The sequence below is a fragment of the Heteronotia binoei genome, chromosome 2 (assembly GCF_032191835.1).
Source record: "Heteronotia binoei isolate CCM8104 ecotype False Entrance Well chromosome 2, APGP_CSIRO_Hbin_v1, whole genome shotgun sequence".
NCBI classification, from domain to species: domain Eukaryota; kingdom Metazoa; phylum Chordata; class Lepidosauria; order Squamata; family Gekkonidae; genus Heteronotia; species Heteronotia binoei.
Window position 1 is genome coordinate 183,284,135 of NC_083224.1, and position 24,808 is coordinate 183,308,942.

A 24,808-nucleotide genomic window follows, 5' to 3' on the forward strand; every position below is an offset into this window, starting at 1 on the left:
CCCAGCAGGAACTCATTTACATATTAGATCACACACCCTGATGTCACCATTGTTTTGCAAAGGGCTTTTTTGTAGAAAAAGCCCAGCAGGAGCTTATTTGCATATTAGGCCACACCCTCTGACACCAAGCCAGCCGGAACTGCATTCCTGTGCGTTCCTGCTTTTTTTAAAAAAAAAAGGCCCTGTATACCTGTACCCAAACACATTATGTGTCTCTTAAATACAGGCCCCAGAAGCTTGCATGCTTGTGGGGGTTTTTGCAGTTGAAACTACAAAACCCATGATTCAGTCCAACTGCAATCATAGGAGGCTTGCACAAGGTGTTATGCTAACATAGGTTGCACAGCAGTGCACATGAAATCTCTATGGAAATTGCTATGGAAATCTCTGGACTGGGTTAATATAATCCCTGTATGTGGAAAGGTAAGAAGCCTTGTGGCACAGAGTGGTAAACTGCAATACTGCAGTGCAAACTCTGCACATGACTTGAGTTCGATCCTGGCGGAAGTTGGGTTCAGGTAGCCACAGCTCAAGGTTAACTCAGCCTTCCATCCTTCAAAGGTCAGTCGAAGGAGAACCCAGCTTGCTGAGGGTAAAGTGCAGATGACTGGGGAAGGCAATGGCAAACCACCACATAAAAAGTCTGCCATGAAAACGACATGATGCGACGTCACCTCAGAGTCGGAAACGATTGGTGCTTGCACAGGGGACTACCGTTACCTGTTTACCTTTATCTAGAAAGGTAGCTTCTAAAAAGAAATGTTCTCCATGGGAGGCTACATTCTGAAACATAGGAGAGTAATGTGATCTCCTCAACCTCATCTTCCAGCATGAACTAGTTCAGTCCAGGAAGAACTCAACCATGTATTTTTATGAATAACGCAAGCTCTTCATTACCAGCACGAAATTATGAAAAAATCAGACCAGATGGGCACTTAAAAAAACAACCTAGAATCTCAAATAACTAGGTTACCCAATAGGATCTTGAATGGCTGCAAGCTTGATTGAGCCAGTTTGGTGTACTGGTTAAGAGCGGTGTACTCTAATCCGGATAACTGGTTTGATTCCCCACTCCTCTTCATGAAACCAACTGGGTGACTTTGGGTCAGTCACAGTTCTCTCAGAGCTGTTCTCACATAGCTCTGTCAACCCCACCTATCTCACAGGGTGTCTGTTGTGGGGAGAGGAAGGGAATTCCCATGCTGGGAATTATTAGGAAGGGAACTGAAAACACATCAGCCAGTATTATAATGCCCCTGTATAAATCGATGGTGCGGCCTCATTTGGAATACTGTGTGCAATTCTGGTAGCTGCACCTAAAAAGGATATTATAGCATTGGAAAAAGTCCAGAAAAGGGCAACAAGAACGATGAAAGGATTGGAACACTTTCCCTATGAAGAAAGGTTAAAATGCTTGGGGCTCTTTAGCTCGGAGAAACATCGACTGCGGGGCGACATGATAGAAATTTACGAGATGATGCATGGGATAGAGAAGGTAGAGAAAAAAGTACCTTTTCTCCCTTTCTCACAATACGAGAACTCGTGGACATTCTCTCCCCCTCCCCCTCCTGGTGGGTCTCAAACATCTGATGTTTATTCTAAGTGGCCACCCCTGTGCTATAGAAAGAACCATTGAGGAAGGGCTCTTGCCTTCATTGCCCTGTTTTGTGGGCATCCATCCCAGAGGAATACAGGATGCTTGACAGCATGCACCACTAGTGTGACCCATCCACTAGGTCTAATGAGGTGGGGAAACAGGATACAGGCCCCTACCTGGGAACTCCAGCAGTTCTTCATCCTGCAGGGTCTCAATGTCATAGCTGGTGTTCTCTTTCTCATTCTGTAAGTGAGAAGAACAGAGAAAGGGAGGATCCAGGTTCTCACAGGGCTGTCTGATGCAGAAGGTCTCACAAAGAGAGGTATAGGGGACCCCTGAAACCACACCAACCTTCGGGATCTAAGTTTGGTGCTTCATCAGAGGGGGGAATGTTAATTGTTGGAGAAGCAGAATGAAGGGGAGGAAGGCAGGCGTGTAGCCAGAAAATTTTGAGTGGTGGGGCACTGGGAAATTGTGTGGGGCAGGAGAGCTGGGAGGAGGGGGAAGAACTGGGTTTGATGTACCACTCCTTTACATGCAACTGCTGGAGTGATCTTGGGTCAATCATAACCCTCTCCAAGCTGTTCTCTAAGGAACAGTTCTCTCAGAGCTCTCTCAGCCCCACCTACCTCACAGGGTGTCTGTTGTGAGGAAAGAAAACGAAGATTGTAAGCCACTCTGAAACTCCTTTGTGAAAGGTGGGGTATAATAATAATAATAATGATAATAATAATGATAATAATAATTTTTAATTTATATCCCGCCCTCCCCGCCGAAGCAGGCTCAGGGCAGCTTACATAACATAACAAAAATACATTACATTAATAAAATAATAAACAACAAAATACCCCAATTTAAATTATTACTTAGTTAAACATTAAAACATCAGTAAAACAAATTTAAAACACAGATTAATTTGGTGCTACAGATATAACATAGCTTGCATAGTGATGGTATAATACTTCACATTAAAAAGCCAGCTGAAAGAGGACGGTCTTACAGGCTCGGCGGAACTGGTTAAGGTCCCTCAAGGCCCGCACCTCCTCTGGTAGCTGGTATAAATAAAGATAGTGAAAGGTGGGGTATAAATCCAATTTCTTCTTCTTCTTCCTCCTCCTCCTCTCTTTTGCATTTTGCAATTTTATTTTATTTTACATTTTTTAAAAAAACTACTTATTTTTTTGGTGTGGAATAAAGAAATTGAGACTGAAGCTTCCCTGACTGTGCCTGGGGTCATTTTAGAAACCCCACATACATTTTATCTACATGAACAAAATCTCCCCACCTGCTCAGCCTGTACTGGGCTTTTTCTACTTCCATAAAGAAGCCCCAGAATTTCCTACTAGTCAAGGAAATGTGGAACATGAAACTAGACATATATTACTCCAGTGGCCATACAAGGGAGTAGAAGTCTCCAGTTAGGGACTGTGCTGGGGTGGGGGGGTGGTCAGGTACCTTCCTCTCTGCACCTCTGGGATGGCTTCACAGCCTGCTCTGCAGCTCCACCAGCACTGGTGGCCATAAGGCAGTATTGCAGCTACCAGCTCAACAGGGGTCAGTTGCTACAAAAGGCTAGTGGTCTTTCTCCTGCACTTTTAGCATGTTGCAAATGTATTAACTGTGCCACCATCTACCATTTGGTTTATAACTTGTGTATCATTTGATATCCTGCTATTTTATTTGTTTTAACCGTCTAATTTAAATTGTTATTTTTAAATGATGTTATCCTATGATGAGCCCATTCCTAGGAAAAGGCGGAATACAAATCGATTTAATTAATTAATGAAAGCCGTTGGTGCTGGCTCAACTCTTTAGACAAAGCAACATTTAATGTGCAACCGATAAGATGCCTTCACCCTCTCTCCTATCCTCCTGTACCTCCACGGATGAGAGACGGCTCCGTAGGAACTCCAGTTCTTTCCCCAAATTCTCCTTCTCATCTGTTTTCTCAGCCAGTTGCTTCTGAAGATCTTGTATCTGACAAAGCAAAGCAAAGATTATTCTCAGCCAGCCCTGTAGCTAACCAGGGGCTTATGGGACCTGGCCCCCAGACAGGTTTTGGGGGCCCTCACCCCCATCCCAGGGCCAACCCTCCTGTGTGATTTAAATTGTGCCACTGCTCCTCCCCATGACATTTAAAGGGCCCACCAGTCAGCTGATTGGCAGGCAATTTAAATCACACAGGAGGGAGAGGGATGGCCCCCCGCCTCTTGAGGTTTCTGCACTCCTCCCCATGGGCCTCTCTCCAGTGGCCCCCTTCCTGTGGCCCCTAACTACGAGGCTGTATCAGCATTTCTATCAACCAGTCAATTTCCTTGTGATTTCGTTCTTTCCAAAGGAGAGGGGGATTAATTCTGGCAAGAGTTGCTGCTCTGATTTAAAAAAAAAATAATAGGTGATGCTTCTTGTCGCTAGATGCATGTAGTAGACATGCAAACAGGGCTGAGGTCTTAAGCCCTCTAATTCCCAGGATATGATTTACCTGTTTCTCCATTGTATGTAAGGTGTCATCCTCCAGCCCCGGTCTCTAGCATAAAGGGAAGAAAAGGCCAGGCATGGTCAAAACTGACTGAAAAGCTTCACACCTTTAGAGAAGCTTCATAAATTTTGTCATTTGTATCACGCTGAGAGAAGTTCTGGGAGAAGGGCTGCCTATGAGCTGCAGCTTCTTACCTGGAAGATCTTTCCACAATCCAGATGTTGTGGGTGCAGAATGCAGGAAAATATGAGGAAGGCACTCTGCACATGGCCTAAGGTTCTCTCTAATGTTAATTCACATGGCTGGGCCCTGTTATCTGTCACAGATTCCAGAATGCTTGAGTTTGGTGTAGGGGTTTGAGTGTCAAACTGGAATCTGGGAGACCAAGTTCGAACATCTACTCTGCCATAGCTTGCTGGGTGATTGTGGGCTAGCCACACGCTTAGCCTGGCCTGCCTCACAGGGTTGTTGTGAGGATAAAATGAAGGAAAGGAGAATGATAGAAGCTGGCTTGGATCCCCAATGGGGAGAAAGGGAAGGTATAAACAAAGGAAATAAATTAAATCACTCCACTGCTGGCTTGATTAGGATGGTGTTCAGAGACTCAAAAGAAGTTCCATTTTCTTGGCAGCTGAAAAATCTCTTCTGAAAGCCAGTCTACAAATGCCCATGTTGAAAAGATTCTATGTCATGAGCATTTCGTTATCTCCATTCCTTCTGACTTAAGGAAGTGTCAGAAAATTCTCCTCATTTGAATTTCTCCCTTGTCCGAATGCGCTGTTGCTTCTCTAGTGGAACCAAGTGTTATGTACTAAGTGAATATAAAATCTCCATCATTCCTTTTTTTTTTAATCTGCAAATTTTGTTCAGCGTGGCTCTCAGCTCCTCCTGTTCATTCTGATAATCCTTCCTTCTCTACATTACCAGTGGCCACAAATGCATTGATTTATAACTGCAACAAACAAACAAACAAAAAACCCTCATCTCGAGCTGGCTGTGTGTGTTTATTTTTATTTAGCTGCTTTGTTTATATCCTGGCTTTCCCCCCAAAGCAGCTTATATCATTCTCCTCTCCTCCATTTTATCCTTACAACAACCCTGTGAGGTAGGTTGGGCCAGTCCAAAGTCTCCCAGCAGGCTCCCATAGCAGAGTGGGGATTCGCACCTGGGACTCTCAGATCTTAGTCCAACACAGTAACTGTGACATCACATTGACTGTCCTCATGCTGAGATCCATATCGTCCAAAAATTCTGATGGCTGGGAGTCACGTACCAAAGAATTTCAAATAGGGCAGCCAATCCCCAGGTGGGGGCAGGGGATCCCCTGGTTTGGAGGCCCTCCCCCCGGTTCAGGGTCGTTAGAAAGCGGGGGGAGGGGAGGGAAATGTCTGCTGGGAACTCTGTTATTACCTATGGAGATTTATTCCCATAGAAAATCATGGAGAATTGATCTGTGGGTATCTAGGGCTCTGGGGGGGCTGTTATTTGGGGTAGAGGCACCAAATCTTCAGTATAGCATCTAGTGCCTGTCCCCAAAATACCCCCCAAGTTTCAAAAAGATTGGACCAGGGGGTCCAATCCTATGAGCCCCAAAATAAGGTGCCCCTATCCTTCATTATTTCCTATGGAAGGAAGGCATTGAAAAGGTGTGCCGTCCCTTTAAATGTGATGGCCAGAACTCCCTTTGGAGTTCAATTATGCTTGTCACAGCCTTGATCTTGGCTCCACCCCTAATGTCTTCTGGCTCCACCCCCAAAGTCTCCTGGTTCCACCCCCAAAGTCCCCAGATATTTCTTGAATTGGACTTGGCAACCCTAATTTCAAAGCAGCTACAATGGCAAATTAAATTAGCATATGGCGTTGTGCACTAATAGTATAGCCAGGGAATCCCAAAGAATTGTTTGGTTGCCTGAAGCTGTAGCTCTTTTCCAGCACCACTAGGTGGCAAGCTATATTTATTTTTAGGCTGAGAGTGCTGTGACTAGACCAAGGTCACCCAGCTGGCTTCAACTTGGGAAGTGAGGAATCGAACCCGGTTCTCCAGATGAGAGTTTGCCACTTTTAACCACTACACCAAGCTGGCTACCAGTGCCATCCCATCAAGGTTGCTTTTCGGGGGTGTTGACACCACAGACATGTGCAGTGGCAAATCATGGAGTGAGTGGAAGATAGAGGTGCAAATCATCACAGAGAGCTATGGCATGCTGGCTATGGGTCATTTCTCAAATTTGTTCATTGGAAATGAGGGAGAACTAGATACGGCACGGAGCAAAATTCCTGAACTGTAAAGAATGCAGTGGGGGCAATTTTTTCAGTCCTAATTGACTTTAGCATAGCCTTTTTACATTCTTGCACTCTTGACTCAGTGCCGTTTTACAGGGACCTCTTAGTTGTGTAGATAAGGACTGTGGGAAGGGAGAAGAAGGAAGAGGAGGAGGAAAAGAAGAAAATAAAGAGGAGGAGGAGACTGGAATCTCAGAGAGGCTTACAATTTCCTTCCCTTCCTTTCCCCACAACAGAGGCAGGTGGGGCTGAGAGAGCTCTGAAAAAACTGCTCCTGAGAGAACAGCTCTGAGAGAACTGTGACTGGCCCAAGGTCACATGTGGAGGAAGAGTGGGGACTCAAGCCCAGTTCTCCAGAATAGAGTCCGCCGCTCTTAACCACTACACTGGCTCCACTGATGGTGGACGCTGCCCTTTACCTCTTGCTTCTGCTTCTCTTCCTGCATCTCCAGGCTCCGGATCCTCTGCAGAAACTGGGCCCTCTCCTGTCGCAGTCGCACAATCTCTTCGTAAGCCTCACGGTCCTCCTGGGAACAAGCGTCCAGGGAGGCGTGATTTAGGGCTCCTTCCCCCCTCTTCCGTGCCCTGCCTCGGTGGCATCCCTGCCCCAGGCTCCTCACCGCGTCTGTTGGGATGGAGTGCCCCCTGGCGGGCTTGGCAGTGACTACCCGGTTGCTCCGTTCAGCGGAAGATGAAGCGTGGTCCGGCGGGTGAGGGGCATGCTTGAAAATAACGGTAGTGGTCAAAGAAATGCAGCAGCACACAAGATAAGCGAGAGGGGGAGGGTGTGGATGAAAAGGTGGTCTAGAGATGGGAGGCCTCCTTGTAGAATGAGTTTGCTTATCCCTAAACATGTTTGCTCCTGATTTTAGAGCAGAGGTCTCCAACATGGTGCCCGTGGGTGCCATGACATGTAGGTGAGCCCAGGTAGGGCCTTTGCTTGACTACAGGATGATTGGCTGTACAGATTTTTTTTAAAAAAAAAAATGCTGCTTTGCAGGGCTCATTTTGTAACAGGAGCTCCTTTGTGTATTAGGCCACACATCCCTGATGTAGCCAATCCTCCAAGAGCTTACGGAGCTCTTCTTACAGGGCTTTGGGGTTGCCAATCCCCAGGTGGGGAAGCAAGTATACAGCACACAGCATCCACTGCTGTGTGCTGTATACTTGCTTCTCTTTTCCACGTTACTTTTTGGGTTGCTACAATCCCCAGGTGGGGGCCGGGGATCCCCCGGTTTGGAGGCCCTCCCCTCGCTCCAAAGCGGGGGGGGGGGGGAATGTCTGCTGGGCACTCATCATTCCCTATGGAGGCCAATTCCCATAGGGAATAATGGAGAATTGATCCCTGGGTATCTGGGGCTCCAGGGAGGCTGTTTTTTGAGGTAGAGGCACCAAACTTTCAGCATAGTATCCAATGCCTCTCCTCAAAAGACCCTCCAAGTTTCAAAATGATTGGACCACGGAGTCTAATTCTATGCATCCCAAAAGAAGGTGCCACTATCCTTCATTATTTCCAATGGAGGGAAGGCATTTAAAAGGTTTGCGGTCCCTTTAAATGTGATGGCCAGAACTCCCTTTGAAGTTCAATTATTCTTGTAACAACCTTTCTCCTGGCTCCACCCCCATGTCTCCTTGCTCCACCCCCAAAGTCCCCAGATATTTCTTGAATTGGACTTGGCAACCTTACAGAGCTTACTGTAAACTCCAGAAGGATTGGCTACATCAGGGGTGTGTGGCCTAATATGCAAAGGAGCTCCTGCTATAAACTGAGCCCTGCTGCTTTGGCAGCTGCCACCACAGCACCAGGATCGACACTGTGTTCCTGAAGTTAAGCTATAGCAGCCATTTTGTGGCTGGCTCTGCCTCCTGCAGCAGTTATTTTGTTGCTGGCTCCGCCTCCTGCGGCAGCCATTTTGTTGCTGCATCCACAATGCCGCATCAGAATTCCAAATGTGCCCATAGGCTCAAAAAGGTTGGGGACCTCTGTTTTGGAGTATGTGCCTCTATTTCTCCTAAGACCTCTGTACACCCACATTCATTTGTGACTATCTGCTTCTGGATCTGTTACATGTGGCAGTCTTTGTTCTTTTCCTTAGTGAGAGGTGAGATGTGTTGGTTGCTAGGCATGCAGATAGGTCTGAAGTGAAGGCAGGGATTGGTGTAAAAGAAGCTGATGATGCAAAGGCATTGATACTTTGCGAAGAGAAATCAATGCTGTTCCACATAGGGAGTTTCTAGCAGGAAAGGAGATATTTTGAGCTCTCTCCAGGCTCACAGGCTTTTCTCACACTGTCTATTATTTCCTCTCCCTGTCAGCAAACCATAGTTCTCTCCTGCCCACTCCTGTCAAAGTGATTAAGGAGGACAATACAGACTGGTCAAGGCAAGGGAAATGATCGCTGAATACTTAAGAGAACCAAATGAAATTGTTGAAAGAACAAAATGAGGAACAAGTTTTCACATCTCATCTGTGATGCTTCCAAAATGCGATGATTTTCAGATTTTAAACACTTGTTTTGAAAGGCACTTTTAATCCAAGAGGACTCAAAGAGAAGGATACTTGAGAGAAGTATCCTTTCCTAAGTCATACATTTGCATACTAACCCTGACTTTATAGCCTAGGCAACTTTATAGCTGGACTTCTTAGCAATAGCAATGGCAAAGCCCCCTGTAAAAGTCTGCCAAGACAACACTGGGATGTTACATCACCCCTTGAGCCAGTAACAACTGGGTGGTTTGCACAGGGGACTACCTTTACTTTTAACTTTATCAGATATTAGGAGCAAAGCAAGGTCAGCCCTGCTTAGCATTTGGATTCGAGCAGGGCTTTTTTTGTAGGGGAAAGTCCTTTGCATATTAGGCCACACCCCACTGATGTAGCCAATCCTCCAAGAGCTTACAGTAGACCATGTACGAAGAGCCCTGTAAGCTCTTGGAGGATTGGCTACATCAGAGAGGTGTAGCCTAATATGCAAAGGAGTTCCTGCTACAAAAAAAGCCCTGGATTCGAGACCACCAAGAAAGTCCAGAGTCATGAGGCCGGCAGTGGCAAACTACCTCTGAACGTCTCTTGCATTGAAAACCCTATGGGTTGGTTGCTATAAATTAGTGGTGACTTGATGGCAATTTCCATTACCACTGCATAGGCATACTTCTCTAATACCAGTGTTGCCTGAAGGTTTCCTGAAGGTTACTGAAGTAATACAAAGGTCTACAAAAGCTAATCAACTGGAAGCAGAAATCAGTGGGGTCCACACAGCAAGAGCACGTGTCTCTCTTTCAAACTGCCTTCAGTGGACTGGTTAAAAAAAGATAATTGCCTCCAGCCTAAACCCTGGGATTGAGCTTCCCATAATCTTGCAGTTCTAGATTTGTGGTCGAGTTCTGAAAAGCAGTTGTGCATCTAGGATTGCCTGAGTTAGATAATTCCTGGAATTTGGGAGAGTGAAGTGGGGGGGCTTTGGGGAGGGGAAGGACCTTAACAAGATATAGTACAGGGGTGGCCAGACTTGCTTAACATAAGGGCTATATAGAATAAATGTGAGATGTTTGAGAGAAGGGAGGGAAGCAAATAGATGGAGGGGAGAGAGAGAGAGAGGTGGAAAGAAAGCAACTTTAAATGTATTATCCAAGCCACTTGCTGGCTTGGCTTGGAGATGTGTTTTAAAAAGACAAATGCCTTCTCCAAGCAGACAATGGGGCAGTGGGGGCTTTGAGAGCGACACAATATTTGTGAAAGAGCCACATGTGGTTCCCAAGCCACAGTTTGGCCACCCCTGATATAGTGCTATGGAGTCAACCTCCAAAGCGGCCATTTTCTCCAGAGGAATCTGATTTTTGCAGCCTGGAGATGTTACAATGCTGGGAGACCTCCTGATCCCCAACTGGAGGTTGGCAACCCTAGTATCTCAGTCTCCATCAGGATTGTAGCACCAGGGGAAAAAGAAGTTAATTCTTCTCCCTTACAGAGGAAAGTAGAAGAAGACTGCAGATTTATACCCTGCCCTTCTCCCTGAATCAGAGACTCAGAGCGGCTTACAATCTCCTATATCTTTCCCCCCACAACAGACCCCTGTGAGGTGGGTGGGGCTGAGAGGACTCTCCCAGCAGCTGCCCTTTCAAGGACAACCTCTGCCAGAGCTATGGCTGACCCAAGGCCATTCCAACAGCTGCAAGTGGAGGAGTGGGAAATCAAACCCGGTTCTCCCAGATAAGAGTCCGCACACTTAACCACTACGCCAAACTGGCACAGGAGCTTCCACTTTCCCAGCACTGTTGCCCCAATCCACCCCTTCCACGGTTGCTTTTTAGGATCAATTGACACCTTTAGCATTTCTGATCGCAAATTCGTTTGTTTAGAGTCCTCGCTGAAAGCAGGGTTGCCAACGTCTAGGTGGTAGCTAGAGATCTCTCGAAATTACAACTGGTCCCCAACCAAGAGAGATCGATTCCCCTGGAGGAAAGGGCTACTTTGGAAGGTGGTCTCTGTGGCCTTATACCCTACTGAGGTCCCTTCCCTTCTCAAACGCCACCCTTCCCAAACTGCAGAAATTTCCCAACCCAGAGCTGGCAACCTTGGCCGAAGGGCAGGAGGATAATATTTCTGCCTTGTGGTCTCAACACCTATTCTACACTCCTTACCTGGTTGGGGGCGCTTGGAGGTGGTGGGGGAGCTTTCCTCTTCCTCGGGCTGCTGTTCTTCCCCTTTGACAGAGACTGCCGGGGGGAGGAAGCCTGTCAAAACAGACATGCATGGGGAGATAAGTATAAGGGACACCCGCCCAGCTACTTAGAATCATAGAATCACAGAGTTGGAAGGTACCCCCAAGGGTCATGTAGTCCAACCCCCTGCACAATACTTGCCCCAGTGACAGACACACAGACACAGACATCTCTGGGGGTCTCAAAAAATATTACCTGCGAGGATAATTCAGCTGATTCCTCTTCTCAAAGGGATGGGGAGAGAGATGGAGAGAGGGATGAAGAGCAGACAGCAAGATTAGGGTTGACAGAATGTCAGCGGAAAACAATGTACACTTTATTAAAGATTTTTTAAAATGCATCTCTGTTCATCTTCCCTAGGCTGACTTCAGATTGAGGAAGGTGAGCAGCCCAACCCAGGGCAAAAAGAAGGAATTCCAGAAACTGCATCATGATTATAAGGGGGAGGTCCCACCCACCACTCGATGATCAAGCTCCGGAAGGATCTGGGTTTAGTCCCAGTTAATGGATCTCAAGCTGTGGGTGTCAGGAGAGAGCTTTCTCTGCCTGGCAGAGCTGGCCCTACAGGACTTTTTTAAATAGCAGCAACGCCTTTGCATATTAGGCCACACACCCCTGATGCAGCCAATCCTCCAAGAGCTTACAGGGCTCTTAGTACAGGGCCTACTGTAAGCTCCAGGCTAAATCAGGGGTGTGTGGCCTAATATGCAAAGGAGCTCCTGCTACAAAAAAAAAGCCCTTTTGGCACCCTAGGCAAGGCTAACTTCTGGCATTACCCCCCCCTCCCATATTGGTAACATCACCAAGTCATGGAGTGCCAATTCGGCGCCCCCAGAAGGCCGGCGCCCTAGGCAATTGACTAGTTTGCCTAGTGGCAGGGCCGGCTCTGCTGCCTGGGATCCCTTGAGATTCACTGCCAAACAGAAGTGAGAGAGACCTCCATGAAGCTGGGTCAGATGAATGCTCCCAAGTCAGTCCTGGGCTGAGAGATGTCTTCTCATCTCCCACCTGAGATCCTTCAACTAGAGGTGCTCAGCACTCAAAGCCAGGACATTCTCCATACTAAACAGGTGGTGTTGAGGGCAGGGTGTAGGACTAGGCCCTGATCAGGTTCAAATCTCCCTTCAGCCATGGAACTCAAGGCTTTTTTTGTAGCAGGAACTCCTTTGCATATTAGGCCACACACTCCTGATGTAGCCAATCCTCCAAGAGAAGAAGAAAAAGATATTGGATTTATATCCTGCCCTCCACTCCGAAGAGTCTCAGAGCGGCTCACAATCTCCTTTACCTTCCTCCCCCACAACAGACACCCTGTGAGGTGGGTGGGGCTGGAGAGGGCTCTCACAGCAGCTGCCCTTTCAAGGACAACCTCTGCCAGAGCTCTGGCTGACCCAAGGCCATGCTAGCAGGTGCAAGTGGAGGAGTGGGGAATCAAACCCGGTTCTCCCAGATAAGAGTCCACACACTTAACCACTACACCAAACTGGCTCTCCCTGTACTAAAAGCTTACAGGGCTCTTAGTACAGGGCCTACTGTAAGCTCCAGGAGGATTGGCTACATCAGGGATGTGTGGCCTAATATGCAAAAGAGTTCCTGCTACAAAAAAAGCCCTGCGCATAGTGTGACCAAAAGCTAGTCATTGCCTTTCAACTTAACCTACCTCACTGGATGGTTGTGAGGATAAAATGGAGAAGGGAAAATGTCAGTTGCTGCCCTGAGGTCCCTGGGGGGAAAGGACGGGATGAGTGTGTACTAAATAGATATCATATTTTCACTTCCACTCATCTTCCAAGGCACTCAAGGTGAGGTATAGGGTTCCCAACAATACCTCTGAGAGATCTGAGGGGGCAGTGCCTGGGGGGGGGGCGGTGAAGTTAAAGGAGGATATCATTTCCAAGGCCATTATATTCTCCCTAGTTCCTCGGTAGCAGGCAATAGGTGCTGTGAGGGGCAGGTAAACAAAATGTCTTGTGGTGTATATAGCTCTCCCCTCCTCTATTTTATCTCCACAGTGACCCTGTGAGAGAGATTAAGCTGAGAGACGGCAATTGGCTTAAGCTTCATGGCTGAGTGGATTTATTTATTCATTCATTCATATCCAGCCTTTCTTCCCAAGAGGGATCCAAAGCAGCTTACATCATTCTCTTCACTTCTATGTTTGCTTCACAACAACTATGTGAGGCAGGTTAGGCTGTGAGTTAGGGATGCCAGCCTCCAGGTGGGACCTGGAGATCTCCTGGAATAATACTTCATCTCCAGACTACAGAGATCAGTTCCCCTGGAGAAAATGGCCGCTTTGGAGGGAGGACTCTGTGTCCTTGTACCCCACTGAGGTCCTTGTCCTCCCCAGGCTCCACCTCCAAATCTCCAGGAATTCCCTAAGCTGGAACTGGCACCTCTAACCCCCAGCCCCTACTGATGGTCAGGGGATACCTGGCAACTCTACTGAGAATGTGTGATTGGTCCAAGCTTACCCAGCAAGCTCCCACGGCAGAGAGGGTTTTTTTATTTCTTTCCATTTTTATGCCAGCACTGCAACCACTACACCTCAGTGGGCCATCTAGCTCCAATTTGGCCTTGTGAAACTAGGGTTTCCAGACCCCCTGCTGGGGGGTGAGGGAACCCCCACTTCTGTGGGGCGCTTCCCCGCCTCCGGCTAGCTGGCCGGCGGAGGGAAATTCCACCCCCCAGCTAGCCTGAAAGGCAACATGGTGATGGCATCTAGTGATGCTCTAGATTTCAGTCAAAACTCTATGGTAAAAATGGCTACAAACCATAACGTTTTGCCCAAAAACTAGACTGTCACCCCGATGTCAGTGACATGACGATGTCACTTCTTGGTGACATCATCACACCATACACAATCCCAGGAAGGACCCAGGATCCCCTCGCCAGCTGCAAGGTAGGACCTGGCAGCCCTATGTGAAACTCTGACAACAACCAATAAGTTTAAGGCCAACAGGCAATCTCCTGGAATTACAATTGATCTCTAGACAACAGAGATAATTCCTCCTGGAGTAAATGGCTGCTTTAGAGGGTGAACATAAGAGAAGCCATGTTGGATCAGGCCAGTGGCCCATCCAGTCCAACACTCACACAGTGGCCAAAAAACCCAAGTGCCATCAGGAGGTCCATCAGTGGAGCCAGGACACTAGAAGTCCTCCCATGGTTCCCCCCCACCCCCACCCAGCACCAAGAATACAGAGCATCACTGCCCCAGACAGAGAGTTCCAACAATAGGCTGTGGCTAATAGCCGCTGATGGACCTCTGCTCCATATGCTTATCCAATCCCCTCTTGAAGCTATCTATGCTTGTAGCTGCCACCACCTCCTGTGGCAGTGAATTCCATGTGTTAATCACCCTTTGGGTGAAGAAGTACTTCCTTTTATCCGTTTTAACCCAACTGCTCAGCAATTTCATTGAATGTCCACGAGTTCTCATATTGTGAGAAAGGGAGAAACGTACTTCTTTCTCTGCCTTCTCTATCCCATGCATAATCCTGTAAACCTCTATCATGTCACCCCTCAGTCAACATGTCTCCAAGCTAAAGAGCCCCAAGCGTTTTAACCTTTCTTCATAGGGAAAGTGTTCCAACCCTTTTATCTTTTATGCACTTTTTCCAATGTTAGAATATCTTTTTTGAGGTGCAGTGACCAGAATTGAACTATGACATTGAAACCTGCTGCAGTGCCTCCCCAAACCCTGCCCTCCTAAATCTCAAAGAATTTCCCAACGTGGAGCTAGCAACCAGAAAAGCTTCCACACTACCCAAATGGCCTGAGCTACCATCCAAAGGAGGCACCTTTCTCCTTTTCAGTGCATCAATCAATTGATCGACACCTCATCTCTTCAACCTATCCTGCACAGGGAGTCTATGTACCCCAGTTCCCTGGGGACAGGCTAATGGCTTCTGTTTCCCCATCTGCTCTAGGGATAGAAAAGGGGAGGGAGAAGGACATCTTACCACTGGCCCAAGAGTGGCGGTGGGCCGCCTCCTGCAGGTAGTGCTGAATGAGGGCATTGCCCATGGCTGCACCATAGTGAACTGCGTCATGCCCCGTGGCGTCGACAAGACCGACCCGGGCCCCACCATGGATGAGAACCTCCACTGTCTCCACGCTGCCGTTCTCGCAAGCCACCATCAGAGCTGTTCTGAAGCCAAGACAGCCCCAGTTAAGTTCAGAGGGACGATTTTGGGGACAGAGGTGTACAAACGCTGGAACTAAGGAGAGGCTCTCTAGCGCAGAAAACAAAAACTCCCCAGAGAGAATCTGGTAGGAGTTTAGGAATCACAGAATGAGAGTATTGAGAACAAGCTACTACTTTCCCTGCATCAGCAGAGGACAGACCCAGGAAGCCTCAGGTGTCCAAAATCCTTCCAGCCAGAGGATAAGCATGCCAAGACTCCCAGGATTCTGGGAGAGGGGTGGAAACTTACTGTGGGAGGGTTGGGATTGTTGCCAGCTTGCAATGTTGTCACTTCTGGTGCAACCCAGCAGGGCTGCATTGAGCTGGAGAGACACTCTAGCACTTGCCCAAACACTCTATGGAAGCCACAGAGCCATAGAATACATGCCAGTACTTCTAGGTTGTGTCAGAAGTCACATCATCGTGCAGGAAGGACAATCACTGAACTCCTTGTTAGGCTGGCCTGTTTCTGTCCACCAATCAGCTGACTGTTGGTAGGCAGTGATCAAAATTACCAGGAGGTTGCCTACCATAAGTGGGCACCTGGCAAGCCTGGAGCCGCCCAGATGACTGCATCACACACAGACACAAGGAAGAGGAGGAGAAGGCTGGATTTATATCCCACCCTTCACTCAGAGTCTCAGAGCAGCTTGCAATCTCCTTCCTCTCTCCATAACACCCACCCTGTGAGGTAGGTGGGGCTGAGAGAATTCTGAGAGAACTCCTCTTGAGAGAACAGCTTTAGAGAACTGTGACTGACCCAAGATCACCCAGCTGGCTGCATGTGGAGAAGTGGGGAATCAAACCCGGTTCTTCAGGTTAGAGTCCACTGCTCTTAACCACTACATCAAACCACTACACCAAACTGGCTCAGTGCACACTGCCTCACTCACCGGCCCCGTTGATCTCTTGCATTCACAGCTGCTCCCCGGTGAAGCAAGTAACGGCAGAGCTCCGAATGGCTCATTTTGGCTGCTAGAATCAGCGGGGTTGCCCCATCCTGCCAAGGGAGAGGAGATGCTGAAAGGACAGCAGCACAAACTAACCAACCTATAGGGCGGGGGTAGAACCACAGACAAAAGTAAGCATCTCTGGAGACAGGCTCTGGAGGAGAATCCCAGAGAAGCAGGCCTTTTAGTCCACTGTAGCAAAATAAAGCAGAAGTCCAGTGGCACCCAAAGGACTAACAATATTTATTCCAGCTTTAGCTTTTGTGAACCAGAGATCTCTTCCAGAGAGGAAAACAGTCTTCTTGATATTCTCTGGCCCAGGGCTTTTTTTGTAGCAGGAATTCCTTTGCATATTAGGCCAAAACCCCTCTGATGTAGCCAATCCTCCTGGAGTTTACAGTAGATCTTGTACTAAAAGCCCTGTAAGCGCTTGGCCAATGTCAGTATTGCCTTGACGGCAGAACTGGGTATACTCTGAGCTTTTACAAAGAAATAATGAAAACTCTGAATCAGAGACACTAACGAATTTTGTGACCGCACCATTTCAATGTGAAAAATCTTAGTTCCTTATTTAGGACAAAATTAGACAAATCTGACATCAGGAATTACAGAAATGAGAAACCTGTCAGAGAACACTTTAATCTTCTTGAGCATTCAATAAAAAGGTAAGGGTAGTCCCCTGTGCAAGCACCAGTCATTTCCGACTCTGGGGTGATGTTGCTTTCACAACGTTTTCATGGCAGACTTTTTACAGGGTGGTTTGCCATTTCCTTCCCCAGTCATCTACACTTTCCCCCCAGCAAGCTGGGTAGTCAGTCATTTTACTGACCTTGGAAAGATGGAAGGCTGAGTCAACCTCGAGCTGGCTATTTGGACCCAGCTTCCGCCAGGATTGAACTCAGGTCGTGTGCAGGGAGCTCAGACTGCAGCACGGCAGTTTTACCACTCTGTGCCACAGGGCTCTTAGAGCATTCAATGGGTGACCTCAAAGTAGCTGTTTAAATTGCTGAATTACAAATTATTATGAAACTTGGAACAAACACCTCCCCAGGACTGAACAGGGATATTGGGTTTTTATCTCATTACATATGCTAAACCAACTCTCACTAGCTATACATTCACAGTATTCCAATGCATTTCTCTTTTAGAACAGTGTATCAGAATAATGGGGGCGGGGTTTGTATTGACATACTCAAATAAGGGATATGGGCAATTTATCTAATTACATATACTAACCCACCTTCCACTATATTTTACTGTACCCTGTTTTTCTAATGGCTAACTAATATGTATTTCTCTTTTAGAATAGTGTATCAGAATATTGGGGGGGGGGGGGTTGTATTGACATACTCAGATAAGGGCTATTGGCTGTTTATCTTATTGCATATACTAACCCATCTTCCACTGTTTTAATGTATTCCCTTTTTTCTAATGGCAAACTATAACGTTATAACCTCTTGAGTAACTATGCCCTGTATTTAAACCCAAAACTAACAAAGCTAGAATGTTACCCAGATTTATGGCACTTCACACGTACATCAATCTGCTTTTTATCACCCTCCAATGTTGTTTCAGCCCAGTTAACAACACTAACGAACAAACACAGACCCCAATTTGTGATTCTTTTAATCTGCTAAAAACATTCCCATGATTCTACATACCAACTCACTGCCCACTTATATTAAGAACTGCTGCTTGTCATTCCATTTTTGTCTGATGAAGTCTGCTTAGAGCATACGAACGCTTACATTCTGTATAAAACTTAGTTGGTCTTAAAGGTACCACTTGTCTACTGCTGTGTTCTAGGACAAAATTAGTCATCTCTTTTTTTTCTCTTTGATCCTACTAAAGACATTTCCATACCCATATCGCTTTTAAATCTGATGTTTGTTTTTGCATCAATGGCATACTCCCCCCACCCCAAAAAAAAGAAAGAAAAGAAAATAGAATTGCCTAAATGAAATAAATGGATTTGGAATGTTGGTGACAAAAAATTAACAAACAGCCTCACAGTAACAAAATACAAACAAGGGCATATTTTCACTTCTTTCCATTAGATCAAGATTACAGAAATGCCATAATGGAACAAGCGTGTGGCTGGGCCTATATATTATATATAAAAGGTAAAGGTAGTCCCCTATGCAAGCACTAAGCCATTACTGACCCATGGGGTGATGTCACATCATGACGTTTTCTTGGCAGACTTTTTGTTATGGGATGGTTTGCCATTGCCTTCCTCAGTCATCTCCACTATGCCCCCAGCAGGCTGGGGACTCATTTTACCAACCTCAGAAGGATGGGAGGCTGAGTCAACTTTGAGCCAGCTACCTGAGCCTGGGTTCTGCTGGGATTAAACTCTGGTTGTGAGCAGAGCTTGGACTGTTGTACTGCTGTTTACCACTTTGTGCCACAGGTAAGTAGGGAGAGAGGGAGAAAGAGAGAGAGACTTTTTATAAAGCAGGAACTCCTCTTGGAGCTTACAGTAGGCCCTGTAAGCTCTTGGAGGATTGGCTACCTCAGGGGTGTGTGGCCTAATATGCAAAAGAGTTCCTGCTACAAAAAAAGTCCTGGATAGAAAGGGGGGGGGTGTAATTGCACTATTGCTCTCCCCCCCACACAGTGTTGAGGGAGCAGTATACATTCTCCCTCTGCAAGATGTGTGAAAGAGTATCTGTGGCATTGAAGCTCTTGCCCTAGAAACATTATTCAGCAGGGTTTCTGAGAAAATCTCAAGCAGAACTTTCATGTTCACGAGGGCTATATACTTCGTTTGTGTACATTTTTTTAAAAGAGCTTCAAGATTCACAAGAAGGTAGATTTTGCAGGGAACATTCCATTCTCTGGATTTTTTTTTTTTTTTGTGGCCTGTTACTTGGACACCAATCTGACAATGTGAAGAGGAAATGGGAGATTTACCTTGACCAGGTTTGGGGCAGGGTGCCTTACCTGGTCCTTGGTGTTCAAAGAAGCCTTGAAATCACAGAGAATCTCCAAGCAAGAGATGCATCCACTGAGAGCTGGAAAAGACAAGAAAGGATAAACTCTGCTGTTGCAACGGGGATGTTTCAACACACATCAGGGTTCTACAAAGACCATGGCAGAAGGGGCAATTTGCAACTTCTAATGCAGAATGAGATTCAGCTTCAGGTGATCAGCCTGTTCCAGGTAGTATCACATGGGGAAATCACCTCATTTAGTACTTCCACAACACATAAAAATCCCCACACATAGAAAACTAGTATGTCAGGGAAACATGAGCATTGCATGCACTGCCCAATGGAAGCTGCAGCGGATGAATGAGCCTGCTTCTCTAGTTCTATTCCTTTATTGTTCCACAATTCCTTTCTGTGCTACATTCCTCCCCTACATATCCAAAAACAGCCCTGGAATTGGAGCATGTGCACTTAGCCGCAGCTTCCTGTTCTGGTTCTTTCCACGCATTTGTCAATCAATCAATTTATGATGGCAAAAGCCAGCAATATTGTCAGGTCACAACAATAGCCAATGAGCTTTGTTTCACTTTACCTCCGGTACTGATGTGAACACAAGCATGGATGAAACACTGCAAATGAGCAAATTCGAGGAAGCTGTAAGTATGATCACTGGGATTTAGCAACGTGAAGGAGGAGGACAAGAGTTGGTCTCAGAATGGCTTACAAGCTCCTTTCCCTTCTTCTCCCCACAACAGACACCCTGTGAGGTAGTTGGGGCCAAGAGAGCTTTGAGAGAACAGCTATGAGAGAACTGTAACTGACCCAAGGTCACTCAGCAGCTGCATATGGAAGAATGGGGAATCAGCCCCGTTCTTCAGATTAGAGTCTGCTGCTCTTAACCAGTACACCAAAGAAGAAGAAAAAGAAAAAAAGAATGATGATGATGATGATGATCTTGGATTTATATCCCACCCTCCACTCCAAATCTCAGAGTCTCAGAGTGGTTTACAATCTCCTTTACCTTCCTCCCACACAACAGACACCCTTGAGATGGGTGAGGTTGAGAGAGTTCTCACAGAAGCTGCCCTTTCAAGGACATCTCTGCGAGAGCTGTGGCTGACCCAAGACCATTTCAGCAGCTGCAAGTGGAGGAATGGGGAGTCAAACCCAGTTCTCCTAGATAAGAGTCTGCACACTTAACCACTACACCAAACTGGCACTACAACAAACAAAGAGCACATCTGCGGTGCGCATCAGGAAAAACACAATTACTGATGCTAGCATATGAATGCATCTTGCACATGGATAAAGCACCTTTCAAAAATCACATGTATCAAGACAGATTTTGCCTGCGTGTGTGAGTTAAGTGCTGACAAGTTGCTGCTAACTTAAAGCAACCCTATGAATCAATATCCTCCAAAATGTCTTAACAGCCTCACTCAGGTCTTGTAAACCGAGAGCTGTGGCTACCTTGACTGAATCAATCAATCAATCAATCAATCAATCAGATGCTGGGTCTTCCTCTATTTCTGCTGCCTTCAAGTTTTCCTAGTTTGATTGTCTTTTCCAGTGACTCTTGTCTTCTCATAATGTGACCAAAGTACCACAGCCTCAGTTTAGCTATTTAGACTTCTAGGGAGAGTTCAGGCTTGATTTGATCTAGAACTCACTGATTTGCCCTTTAGGATTTTAGGTAGTAATTTATCAATATATACTAGTAATGTGGAGGGGGGAAAGATATGCATGAACTGAAATGCTTGAGAACCGTGACAAATTGTGCACGCATAGTGCACTGTACAATATTTGGAAGTTAAAAAAAAAGTAACGGCAGATTTTTAACACAGCAGAAGAAAGTCTAGGTAATTTGTAGCTCCCGTATCTGGGGCAAATTGGGCACAGGAGAATTTTGGAAGCATTCTGTAATGTTCTGGCAGCTTCAAACGAAGACCGTTTGTTGGAGAGGCTCCTTGCAGCTGCATTCAGATTGGCCGCCCTTGCTGAGCCAGCCAATCAGGTAATATCCATTTGAATGAAGCCCATTGTTTGAGAGGCTCCTTGCAGCTATGCTCAGAGTGGCCGCCCTTGCTGATCCAGCCAATCAGGTAATATCCATTTGAATGAAGTCCATTGTTTGAGAGGCTCCTTGCAGCTACGCTCAGAGTGGCTGCCCTTGCTGAGCCAGTCAATCAGGTAATATCCATTTGAATTAAGCCCATGCAAATGAGGGTTCTGAGCATCTGTTTTTCTATTGGGTTGTTTATTGCTGGAGGTATATTTTGGGTGGTGTTTCTGGGTATATAGCGGCTAGCCATGTGTGTTTTCAGTTGGGTTTTTGCAACTGAAATCACTATAGCATCTGACCCACTACTTTTCACATTCTGTGCTGCAGACAAAGCTCACCTGCATGATGCAGAGCAGTCCGTCCATTGCTGTCTGCCACGTCAACAGGGCAGGATGCCTGAGTGAAGACAGAAAAAGGTAAGAACAAGTAATGAAATGCAGTCCTTTGGCACACTTGCATGGGAATAAACCCCACCGAACACAGCAGCACTTACTTCTGAGTAAACCCATATAGGCTCTTCTGCATTCTAAGTTTTGTTACACGTGTCCCTATTGCTTCAGGGTCCGTCTTGCACTGCTTCCACAAGTGTTGTGCTTCCTCTGGTGGTTGATTCAATATTACATTACTATATGCCCAGCATAAAAAAACCTGTTGTTTAAATCATCAGTGTACATCAGCGATCTAATATCAAATTGACCACTTGAGGAAGCACGCACTTGTGGGAAAGAACCCCTCCCCCAAGCAATAGAAACACACAGGTGAAAAAAAGAATGTGAAAAAGTCCATAGGTTCAGGCTGCAGTTTCTATTTCCTAATCCCAAACTGCAATAGGCAGGGTCTATTTCCTAATCCCAAACTGCAAAGGGGAGGGTCAGTTTTTCCTAATTTGAATGTAATGTTCATGATTGCATCAAGGAGCGTACCTGTGGCTGAAAGTAAAACTGATGAAGGGTACTCAAGGTTGACTTTTCTCTGCTGGATTGAGATTTGGATTCCCCCCCCCCCACAGAAGGTTGCTCCTTCCTTCCTTCCTTCCTTCCTTCCTTCCTTCCTTCCTTCCTTCCTTCCTTCCTTCCTTCCTTCCTTCCTTCCTTCCTTCCTTCCTTCCTTCCTTCCTTCCTTCCTTCCTTCCTTTTTAAAAAGGGAGCTGAGGGAATGCAAACCCACATCAAACAAGAGTCTAATGCTAACTTGTGTGCAGGTTTTCAAAAATTCACTGCTCTAGAATATTTGTGGAAGGTTTCATTTGGGCAAAAGAATGGTTTCAGCTTTGGATTTCCAGTTCTGGAAAGAAGGTGGCTTGCCAGCTCTGGGATAGAAAATACCCAGATATTTTGAAGGGAACCTAGGGAAGGTGGTGTTTGGGGAGCGGGGAGAGACCAGCAGGGATAAGACCATGGAGCTCACTTGCCAATGCTGCTATTTTCTCCAGGGGAACTGGTCTCTGTAATGTGGAAATCAGTTGTAATAATGGGAGATCTCCAGGCCCCACCTAGATGTTGGCAACCCTAACAGTAGATCCAGGTGGTGTTGGTCAGAAGCAGCAGAACAGATTTTGAGTCCAGTGGCACCTTTAACACCAACAAAATTTAATTCAAGGTATGTGCATGCACACTTCCTCAGATGCACTGAATTGAAAGTTACAGTCCATGGCTATGGGTAGAGGGTGAATAGCAAATTAGCATACAACATAATGAAAATGTTTTAGCAGATACAAACAGGAATTAACATATAAACTTAGCTTGTCATTCCTTTTTGCAAAAGCAAGTGTGCAAAAGTATAATTACTTTGATTATCGTTTGACAAGCTCTTGACAACTTACCTGCAATAGTTTGCTTATGCACTGTGGGTGACCGTGTTTTGCCGAGAGATGCAAAGCCGTGTAACCTGCAGAAGGGGAAGAAGGAAAAGACCCAATATTATTTTGTTTGGTGCTAAATGGGACCTGGCATGGCATGCTGCTGGACTAGGACTTGGGACAGTCGGTTTTCGAATCTGTGCTCTGCCCTGAAAGCTTGCTGGGTGACCTTGGGCCCATCACAGTCTCTCAGCCTACCTCACAAGGTTGTTGTTGTGAGGATGAACAGGATGAGGAGAGAATGAAGTGTTAAGCCGCTTTGGGTCACAGTTAGGGAGAAAAGCAGGATACTAATAAAGGAATGAATAAAAATGAAGTCTATTCTGGCCCTAGGCTCAACAGGAAAACAGAAAACCCAGTTGGAAAGCACATTGAAAGTGCATTATTTAGTGTGTGCGATCGCAGCCCTAGTGCAAGGTGAAAAAAATTATTAGAGCTTTATTGACCCGTAAGTGTTTCACTGCTAAACTTCTTCAGGGCCTCATTGCTCGAGGTGGAATCTGAAAAACCCTGCAGAAGATCCCCTGAAGAAGCTTAACAGCAAAACACTTAGGGATCTTATAAAGCTCTAATAAATACTTTCACCTTGCATTGGGGGCTGCGATCGCACACACTCAATAATGCACTTTCAATCCACGTCAATGCACTTTCCAAGTGGATTTTACTGTGTGAACTGGCAAAATCCCATTGGAATGTGCATTAAGAGTGGATTGAAAGCGCATTATTTAGTGCAGGGGTATCAAACATTTGTTATGAGGGCCAGATCTGACATAAATGAGACCTTGTTGAGCCGGGCCGTGTGTGTTCCTATTTAAGATTAGGTAGCTAATCTTTATAAACTTTATAAAAGACACAGTCAAAAGATTTTTTTTAAAAAAACTTAAAAATAAAACATGCTTAAAACATTAGCACTCGATCTTAAAGGTGCTTTCTTTGTATTTCTCCCATGGGATCCAGGGAACTGGGCAAAGGAAGCTCTGGCTCTTTCCTGTCCTCCCCGGGGGACCAGGAGGGGGAGGAGCCTTAGCCAATAGAAGGAAGAGAGGCTTGGCTCAGTAGCTCTGCTGTGTGATTGAGAGAGCCTGGCAAAGCAAGCTGTCTCCTCGCCCCCCATGGAGAAAACAGAGGCTTTGCTCTGTAGCTCCTGTGCAATTGAGCAAGCCTGGCAAAGCAAGCTGTGATGCAGAAGGGAGCAAGAGAGAGGGAGAAGGAAGCAGATGACAGCAAGTTGCTCGGGGGTCTGATAGGAGCCCTCCGGGGGCCTGATTTGACCCCTGCGCCACATGTTTGACACCCCTGACTTAGTGTGTGCGAATACAGCCCTTCTTTTTCTTTTTTTCCTGCTTCCTGGTGTGGCCATTTGTTTCTCCTGGGCTAAAAAGAATCAGCCTGGGTCCTCTTTCCCTGAGAGAGATGAGAAGAGGAACCTTTGAGTGATGCCCACCTGAGCTGTCGGTCGTCATGGCATCTGCTCCATGAGCCAGCATCACTTCTAAGCAGTCCACATTCCCTTTCATGGAAGCCAGGTGGAACCTGCAGAACAAAACCAAGTTGCTGTTACCACCCAAAGGCCAGATCAACACATCCGCAAAGGACTCCATGGGACAAATTCCTAGCCCAACAGAAGGCTCCCAGTATGGCCTTTCCTGCATTAGTTTGACCAGGGGTGGAATTCTAGCAGGAGCTCCTTTGCATATTAGGCCACAGACCCCTAATGTAGCCAATCCTCCAAAAA

General features: G+C 46.4%; 1 protein-coding gene across 2 annotated transcripts in view; it reads right to left on the reverse strand.

Annotated features, from left to right (window-relative positions):
• The window catches only part of ANKRD24 (ankyrin repeat domain 24), a 57,130-nt gene that overhangs the window by 17,629 nt on the left and 14,693 nt on the right, over window positions 1-24,808 (reverse strand). The window contains exons 3-15 of one of the 2 annotated variants that reach the window (XM_060232613.1): window positions 24,518-24,606; window positions 23,038-23,102; window positions 21,554-21,611; window positions 19,167-19,237; window positions 16,164-16,270; window positions 15,047-15,234; window positions 11,277-11,302; window positions 11,001-11,093; window positions 6,980-7,081; window positions 6,779-6,886; window positions 4,080-4,124; window positions 3,476-3,574; window positions 1,774-1,840 (exon numbers count right to left, since the gene is read on the reverse strand). In XM_060232613.1, the coding sequence (XP_060088596.1) occupies window positions 1,774-1,840; window positions 3,476-3,574; window positions 4,080-4,124; window positions 6,779-6,886; window positions 6,980-7,081; window positions 11,001-11,093; window positions 11,277-11,302; window positions 15,047-15,234; window positions 16,164-16,270; window positions 19,167-19,237; window positions 21,554-21,611; window positions 23,038-23,102; window positions 24,518-24,606 (1,118 nt within the window). Of the gene's footprint in view, window positions 1-1,773; window positions 1,841-3,475; window positions 3,575-4,079; window positions 4,125-6,778; window positions 7,082-11,000; window positions 11,094-11,276; window positions 11,303-15,046; window positions 15,235-16,163; window positions 16,271-19,166; window positions 19,238-21,553; window positions 21,612-23,037; window positions 23,103-24,517; window positions 24,607-24,808 lie in introns of those variants that run through there. The other variant, XM_060232614.1, reaches the window with a different exon arrangement.